The sequence below is a fragment of the Chelonoidis abingdonii genome, chromosome 9 (genome assembly GCF_003597395.2).
Source record: "Chelonoidis abingdonii isolate Lonesome George chromosome 9, CheloAbing_2.0, whole genome shotgun sequence".
NCBI classification, from domain to species: Eukaryota; Metazoa; Chordata; order Testudines; family Testudinidae; genus Chelonoidis; species Chelonoidis abingdonii.
Genome location: NC_133777.1, coordinates 36514887 through 36524452, shown reverse-complemented (window position 1 = coordinate 36524452; position 9566 = coordinate 36514887). Strand labels below are relative to the sequence as shown.

At 41.4% G+C, this 9566-nt stretch overlaps 1 protein-coding gene across 1 annotated transcript in view; it reads left to right on the top strand.

The window, feature by feature from the left end:
* DNAAF8 (dynein axonemal assembly factor 8) overlaps positions 1 to 9566 on the top strand; it is a 153518-nt gene that overhangs the window by 53416 nt on the left and 90536 nt on the right. Inside the window, 1 exon segment of the mRNA XM_075069372.1 lies at positions 1742 to 1936. Coding sequence (XP_074925473.1) covers positions 1742 to 1936 — 195 coding nt within the window.

Below are 9566 nucleotides of genomic sequence, written 5' to 3'. Positions count from 1 at the left end.
CAAATACACATTTGCAAATAAAGAAAACAAACATAAACCTAACTCGCCTTATCTACCTAGTATTCACTATTCTGAACTTATCAGAGCCTGTATCGGAGAGATTGAGAGAAACATGGTTGCACGTCTGGTCCCTCTGAGCCCCCAAAGTGAACAACAACCAAATTCTAACAGCACACACACACACAGAAACTTCCCTCCCTCAAGATTTGAAAGTATCCTGTCCCCTGATTGGTCCTCTGGTCAGGTGACAGCCAGGCTCACTGATCTTGTTAGCCCTTTACAGGCAAAAGAGATAACTTCTGTTCTATTAACTCTTACTTATCTGTTTATGACAAACACTGCAAAGACTGTATCACAACAGGATCTGGCATTTAACCTCATTTTTACATAACGTTAGTGTGAATTTAATGCTGGATTGAGAGCCCCAGAGTCCAAAAACTTCTGTTTAGCCACATAAAAGATACAGCTATACAAGGTCCTCCTCTAACGGACCTCACTCCTCACTGGGAGAGACCCCCAGAAGGACCGAGAGGTGAGTTCGCTTTGTGCTGAGAGTACCAGCTATGACCATGGTGTTATACCCCTGGATACACTGGATTTACCTAACAGCCATTAGTTGGTATCAACTTTCATTTGTTACTAATCCAGAGTGGAGTCCAGCCATCTACTTAGGGGTAAAAGGTCTCACATCTTTATACCAGTGAACCATTCTTCCCGCCCCCCCACCCCAAAATAACATCCAACCATCTAAAAATCTCAACAGGACCTGCCAATGTTAGAGCAACAAGAGCTGTCTGGCCAATCCAATATATGGACTTGTTGAAAGGAAATTTACAAAAAGCCCAACTCTCCTTTCCTAGAACTATCTACAAACAGCATCATTTACCAGTTACAGCCATTTTCTTGGAAATGCATTGTTCATCTTGGCCAACAAACTTGTATCCACCAAGCTTCAGCCCAATGGGATTGATAACCAGCTCTGACACAAAGCCCAGAGAGCTGGGGATGAAAATGCACAGTGCCATTGCGATTGTGTGCTCAGGTTAGGTTGCAAGGAATTAAGTGATGCAGTGTTTCAGAGCATACTGAATGCATGTTACTGGAAAACTGGTAATGGCCAATGCAAAAGTGTGAGAATTGCATTTGAAAAAAAAAAAAGTGGGGGAGGGATTCTTCCCCTAATTGACAAAATACCAGTGCTCAGTTACAATCAAGGCAATGAGATGAGAGTTCACTTAAATGTACATGATAGATCAGCGAGATTTGTTAGGCAGAGCGGACAGTAATACAAGCTCTATCGCTCTTGTCAGGCTTGATTCAAGGGCATTGCCCTAATAAGTAATTAACACTTAAGGTTGATGATGAATACTGAATGACTCCAGTCATACTACCTCTGGCTGATCTCATTAGCTTCCACTGGTTAAACAGTGTTAGGCCTGCTCCAGACATGGATGAAAGAGCTCTAAGGAAAACCCAGCATGCTACAGGAAGTGGTGCTGGGGGCTCTGAGTCAGTATAGAATTAATGCCCCAGCATGGAGCTAGGAGGCGTTAGGTTGCTAGAGATGCTGTCTCTTGGATAAAATGTAAAAGTGGAGTGTAAACATGCATGTCCCTATAGATTTATTACCGCCACCTGTGATGGTAGCATTCAGCCAGTTGTATTGATCAAAATCAATATAATTTTCTGTTTCAGGCCTCATAATACAAATTAGTTGAATGTTTCCACTCTCCTTCAACAGGAAGCATCTTATTTGCCAGCTATTAACACGTTGCCTAGTGCAGACAGCGCTAACGGTGAGAAGCTTCTCATGACGATTTGGCTCGCCAGTTGTGGACAGGTAGCCACGTGTGGTCAGCACAGTGGACGCTTCCCAGACACTGTCTTGACAGCAGCCAGCATCTACCAGGCTCTTGTTACCTGGCTTCTCTCCCTGGTGAGTTACACAGTGTGAAATGCTACAGAATCGGGCTCCCCACATTTTGTCCAGCAGAAAAATATCAAGGTGGGGGCAAAAATGTATCATCCACTTAACACTTCTCCTTCCTCTAACACCACAGACAATGACTGACCCAAACAAGGTAAAATCATGCCCCGATCCAGCTCAGCTTGAAGTGATTGGAGAGACTCCCATTGAGGTCAGTGGGAGCTGGAGCAGTCCCTGAGTTTGCAAAGAGAATGTAACAGGAACAAAAATGAAAATCGGAGGAACACTGAAATGTTGGCCCTCCACATTTAAAAAATCCACAGTAGCCAACTGCTACAGAAATTCCCTTGGTGGAGGTAGGGCAGGGCTATTCCCATTGATGCAACTGCTCCATGCAGGGGGCTGGAAATATGCCCAAGCTCCGTATTGAGAGTGTATTTTTAAAGGCATTTCTCTCACTTAGAATAGCTTTATGTTACACATGGAATAAGCAGCAGGGTCTATAAATCCATCTNGGCAGTGTGAGTGCCACTGAAAATGAGCTTGAGTGCCGCCTTCAGTACATGTGCCACAGGTTGCCTAGCCCTAGTCTATTATGAGATGGAAAGGGTAAAATGGTCAATAATGATGCAGAAAAGGCAAAAGTGTTCAATAAATATTTCTGTTTCATATGTGGGAAAAAGCCAGATGATGTATGCATATCCTATGATGAAATACTTTCCATTCCAGCATTAACTAAGCAGGATATTAAACACCAACTACTAAATTTAGACGTTTAAAGTCAAGAGGTACACATTACTTACTTAAAACCTTTGGGTATAAAAGACCTCCCCAAGGACCTCTCTGAACAATTAATATTGATTTAAATAGATCTTGAAAAACTGGGGAAGTTCCAGGTGACTGGAAAAACGTTGTGCCAAAAAGGGCAAATGGAATGACCCAGGTTATTATAGGCCTGTCAGCCTGACACTGAACCTGGGCAAAATAATGGAACACCTGATACAGGACTCAATTAATAAATAATTAAAGAAGGGTAATATAATTAATGCTAACCACATGTGTTTATGGAAAACAGATCTTGTCAAACAAACTTAATATTCTCTGATGAAATTACAAGTTTGAGTGATAAAGGTAACCGTGCTGATGAAATACATCTAGATTTCTGTACAGCATTTCTGCTGGTACCACACAACATTTTGATTAAAACCTAGAACAATAAAAAATCAACATGGCACAAAGCAACTTTATCAAAATCTGGATGACAGATTTATGTCATTAAAATGTAACAGTCAATGACAAACATCACTGAGCAGGTATGTTTCTAGCTGGGTTCAGCAGGGATTGATTCTCAGCCCTATGCTCTTTAATATTTTTATCAATGACCCAGAAGAAAACAAAATCATTACTGATAAAGTTGGTACATTAAACAAAGATTGGGGGAGCGGTAAATAATGAAGACGACAGCTCCTAGATTGCTTAATAAACTAGGTACAAGCAAACAATAAGCCTTTCAATATGGCCAAATGTACAGTAAAAAAGAAAGTAGGGTATACTTACAAGATGGGAAATTCTATTTGGAAATAATGACTCTGAAAAAGACTATGAATCTATGAAAATGCTGGAGGGATGAGAAGGTGGGCAGGGAAAAGAAGAGACATAAAATAAGCATTTTCTCTCTTTTTTTTTTTCCGTTAGTTTTTGTTCAGCGTTATTTCAGAAAGCTCTATAGATTAACTGAAAGTTTAACAGACACAAATGCCTATAAAGACAAACAAACTAGTAGAATTATCATGACACACTCAATATTTTTCATGTGAAATAATTTAATCACAATTAATTTTATAAGAAATTTATGAATTTTAGAAAATTATTATTTTCCATTTTAGTGACAAAGATCTACCTCATGAATATCTTCTCTCTTAAGCCCTGATTCAGTAAGGCACTTAAGAATATGCCTAAATTTAAACATGTGAGTAGTTACATTGTATCAATGGGACTATTACATTGTTAAAGTTATGCATGTGTTTAAGAATCTGTGAATTGTGGCCTAAATTCACTAGAAGACATAAAACTCATCAGCTAATGAAATCTGTTGGTTTATGAAGGTATTGTTCAAAACCTTTTTTAATATCAGCATTAACATATATTATTTAAATAATTAGCATTGCTTCGGTGTCTTCTTATAATTAGTGGGGCTACTGTAGCAACTCACTGCTCTCTGGGATTTGTATATAAAATGCACAGTACTCACTTTTAATGCATCTTCTACTGCAGTCCTGCCTTCCTTTCCTAATAGAATATGATAAGGGTAAAGCCATTTGATTATAGCCTGGACTGACATCATAGGGAAGGAATCCTAATTAGAAATAAAAATACAGGAAAGATTAATTCCATTATCCATTAACTTGGAACCCATTATATTGACAACTGCTAAAGAGGAATGACAACAAACAAGTGCACCATTCAGCTTTTGAGACAAAACCAGGGACACTTCATCCATGCTTCCCCAATAGCTGTCTCGCCTACTTCCCCATCTCCACTCCACTGGGTCTCATGTTATTTTCTGATGGTGGAGGGAAGGATTAATTGTTGAAACTGCAGAAGCTAAAGAATCTCGATATGAACTGAAGAATGAGCCACCAGCTGTTGAACAACATCATGCAGAGGAGGTGGGGTAGTTTCAAGGTATGACAGCTGCTGTCTTTTCTTCTGGTGCTCTGCGCTACTTGACTTCCTTGATGTCTTGGAAGACATCAGGGAGAAGTAAAGGATGTTGTAGTTGCTTTATTGCATATACTGGCCTCCACTGCAGACTTCCAGTGGTCAGAATCTGGTATGCTTTTTAAAAAGTGCTGTAACCAAGAAATTCAGTACATTTGACAGTCTGTGAGCAGATAAGATTTTGTTTTTGTTGTTTCCGCTGCACTATAAGTGTGAATGGTGCTAAAAAGACAAATCTCAGCTTTCAAGAGTTTATAATTCAGGTTAAACAATGTGAGAAGGAGGGTCTAGATGCCTCAGTTAGATCAATATACATTGCAGAGGTTAGGCATGCATCTTGTAATTGGATCTTAACCAGAATTTGCAACAAGATTTCAACAAAATTGATAGAATATAATATTTATTAGGTTGGGGGTTGTTTCTTTTTTATTTAAGTCATAAATGGTGGGAGGGAAGACAAAAGGCACTTTTAGGAAGAAAGCAATGTGGTGAGGCCCACTAGACAGTGAGGCTGTTTCAAAGTATTCGGAGGTAACATGAAAAGAGTGAAGATATGAGTAGGTGAAAGATTGGGCGAAAGGAGCAAGGATGGCAAAGAATAGAACATAAAAGAAGGTTTAACAGAAAAAAAGTCAAAGATGAGACAAGAGCATGCAACACAGTCTGACAGTGAGGAGTACGAACTTTATGTGGAAACACAGGAAGCCAGTAGGGAGATTCAAACAAGGTGGGAAACAATTAAAGCATAAGAAAAGGAAGAGACATTTTGGCTGCACCATGCTGAAGGGCAAGAGGAGGATAATCATTTAGAATACAAGCCAACAACAGAACTACTGTAGAGAGATCAATAAAAATTACTGGAGATGGCCACCAAACTGCAGAAAGACACTTTCCCATAAAAGCAGATAGGAGTGTGAAACTATAAAAAGGGCAGAGAAAGACTCACATGCAAGACAAGATTTATTAAAAGTGGACACAGTTTAGAAACATTTTATGCTGAAACCAATGTGACACTTTGCCCCTTCACAACTTCTCTTTTATCTTCAGTTTTCTATTTAGATCCGTTTTTCATAGGCAGTCGAGAGATCTGGCCCTTTTCTGTCACTTCTGATACCTGCAATCTGCTCTTTCTTGGGTGTAGAGACAACTTTGTAATACAGTGATGGTAGGACTTCTCAAGAAGAGTTACTGGTTACAAAATGTTAACAATTGTTAAGTCTAATGTTTTGAGGTCCTTAAAGGTATACTTTTCGAATCACTTCTCAAAGGAACTAAAACTAACAGCACCCATAAGCTGTAGTAAGCAAGTTTTTTTTTATGAGGAACTCAGCTATGACATTTAAGTTTAGGCAATAATGGCTAATTAGGTACTTGGGACTAAAAAAAAGGTTCTTTCACCCTCCCTACAAAATATTTATAAATTAAGCTGTGTTTTACTGTGACTTCTGCACTTACTTGAATCATTCTGTTATGGCACAACTATAATATATTTTAAATAATGCTTACATATATTTTAAATATCTCCGAGAAAAGAAATGCAATGCAATGGGTAGTTTCGTAGAAGTAATAAATTAAATATCTGGTATTACAGAAATCTGCAGATGGTTTAGTCAATTCAAAGCAATTTATAATAATTGAATATTTGATTCCATTACACTGGTACAAATTTTACTTTATAATTCATTTACTAGAAGAAATTACTGAATAGTTCGTTAATATTGTTTAGCATTAAAACAGCGTTACTAAAAAATTACTACACTTTATTTCAATCTTTGCAGAAAGAAGAAAATTGTATTAGCAGTCTAAAATTAGTAATAACTAATATGTCTCCGTGTTCCCCCCTTTTTGGGGAGTTACTAGGCAAAGCCCATAAATAACTAAGTTATGGTAGTAAAGTAAAAAGAAATAAAAATTCTGATCATAGCTATGATGTCATTGGGAATCACAAAAAGGTGTTATATTGTTACTCTTCAATGGGAGAAAAAGAAACTCCAGAAAATTCAATCCACAATCCACTTGCTCAATTTACTGCTCTACAGTTGGCATTCTATATAACTTTAGTGTTAGATTGTTTGCAACCCTTTCAGATGAATGAAACAATGGTTACCTACCTTTTCATCAACGTTGTTCTTTGAGAGATATGTTGCTCATGTCCATTTCAAGTAGGTGTCTGTGCCGCATTCTACAGTCGCCGGAAAGTTTTTTCCACAGCAGTACCCATTGGGTTGGTTGTGGAGTCCCTTGAAGTCGCACCTTTGTGGCAGTATATATAAGTCTCTGCCGACCCGCCACCTCTTCAGTTCCTTCTTGCCCGGAGTAGATTTTCTTTGGGATGACACTGAAAGCCTTCATCTGCTCCTCAATTAGAGTTGCATTGATTTCAAAAAGGCTTCATTCTTCGATGTAAAAGGCTAACACTCACCTGACAGCCAAAGGAGCGGAGCATCGCTTCTGGTGGCTAGCAAATGCAACTTAGGAAAGAATACTGGAAGAAAATATTGTCCTAGATCGTTCGTGCAGAATTGTGAAACTACTTGGTGAGAAAGCTGAGTGTGGCTGCAACTGCACCTTGTCCTATATACAAGACCATGTATATGGGGCTCAGAAGTTAAGCCTTAAACTCAGACACCTCCTGGCTGAAGTTATACCACCAAGAACGCTACTTTCCAGGAAAGGTAGACAAGAGAGACTCAAAGGGAGTGACCCATCAGTCTTGAGAGTTACCAGGTTGAGATCCTGGGAGGACTGGCGGTCTTACTTGAGTGTACAGATCTATCCTAGTCCTTTGGGAAGCGGCAAACCATGGGTTGGCACCAAAACCAACCAGCCGGCCGAACCTGAATGAAAACTGAGATGATGGACCTTAATGACGACACTGACAGGCCCTGCCTGTTTCCGGTGTAAAAACAGTCCAGGAATTAAAGGGGAATCCGATGACTGCAAGGTTGGAGTGTCCTTTTTGTTATGACCAAATAATTTCTTTGCTTAGCCAAATAAGTGGCTCTAGTGGATGGATTTCCTGCTGCCAAGGAGAACATCCTAACAGGGTGCAAGCATTGTGAGCTCCAAGGGAATTAGCCATGGAGTTTCCATGCCATGAGGTGGAGAGACTCGATTGGGATGCTGGAGGTGGCCGTGGTCCTGTGCGATCAGGTCTGGGATCAGCGGCAGAGTATGGGCATGTCCACCGACAGGTCTAGGAGTGTGGTGAACCAGTGCTGACATGGCCATGCTAATGCTATTAAGATCATTGATGCGCCCTCTCTTCTGACCATTAGCAGGACCATATGTACAAACAAGAAGGGCTTGAATGAATACAGCAGGTGATTCTTCCAAGGGAGGAGAAAAGCATCTGCAAGCAAGCCCAGGCTTTGATTCAGGAAGGGACAGAATTGCTGACACATCCTGTTGTGCCTTGTTGCAAACAAGTCTATCCAGGGAAATCCCCATTATTGGAAGATGTTGATCACGACATCCGGTCGGAGTGACCTCTTGTGATCATGAAAGGCCCTACTGAGATGATCGGCCAGCTCGTTCTGAGAGCCTGGAAGGTACAATGCCTCTAGATGTATTGAGTAGGCAATGCAGAAGTCCCACAGTCTGAAGGCTTCCTGGCATAGGGGAGATGAGCGAGCACCACCCTATCTGTTTACATAGAATATTGCTGTTGTATTGTCGCTCAATACCGATACACATCTGCCCTCCAGATGGGTTTGGAATGTCTGGCAAGCAAGGCTAACTCCTCTTAGCTCCCTGACATTGATGTGCAGTGAAAATTCTGCCTGGGACCAGAGACCTTGAGTCCTGAGTCTTCCAAGATGCATCTCCCATCCCATTACTGATGCATCCGTGACTAGAGACAGCAAGGACTGGAGCCTTGAGATGGGTACTCCTGCACACAGCACTTGCCACCACAGGAGAGACTCAATAACTGGAGTGACTATCTTGTCTAGGCGGTCTCGGTTTTGCCTTATGCTTCTTGTGCGTCACTAGAGCGTGCAAGTGGTGCCGGGTAGCCACAGTGGAGGTCTTCGGTGCCAGGGAGTAGCGGTGCCAGGGGTCTCTGGACCCAGAGTCTTTTTCGGCGCCACAATCTCTCTCACCAAAGCTGGTCCGCTTCGCATCGAAGTGCTGGACTTCGGGTCTGACACAGGCTGTGCCGGATGAGGACAGAGAGCTGATTCCATGAGGAGTAGTTTTAACCTAAAGTCTCTCTTCTTTCTGGATCTTGGACTGAAGCCTTTGCAGATCTTGCACCTGTCTGTCTGGAGAGCCTTTCCCAAGCACTTTAAGCAAGAGACGTGGGGGTCGCCCCAGGAAAAGACTTCTGGCAGGACTGCATGGTTTGAACCCTTGAGACCAAGGCATGCCACAGTTCCCAGGAGGAGAAGAACGCAGTGCGGGAAACCCTAATAGAAACTTATCTAACCAACTATAAAAACTACTTGAAACACTAATACTAAGTTAACTATTTACAGGTACAAAGAGAAAGATCACTAGAGGATCGCATCCCATAGCAAGAGAGAAGCAGCAGCTCCAACAACCATCACGGGCAGTAAGAAGGAACTGAAAAGGCGGCAGGTCAGCAGGGACCTACGTATACTGCCATGAAGGCGTGACTCCAGGAGATTCCACAGCCAACCCGACAGGTACCGCTAGGGGAAAAACCTTCCAACGACCGTGCATGAACACTTACTTGGAATTGGCATGAGCAAGCACTCAAAGAATTACTTATCAGAGGGGTAGCCGTGTTAGTCTGGATCTGTAAAAGCAGCAGAGAATCCTGTGGCACCTTATAGACTCACAGACGTTTTGGAGCATGAGCTTTCGTGGGTGAATACCCACTTTGTCAGATGCATGTAGACTACATGCATGCATCTGACAAAGTGGGTATTCACCCACGAAAGCTCATGCTCCA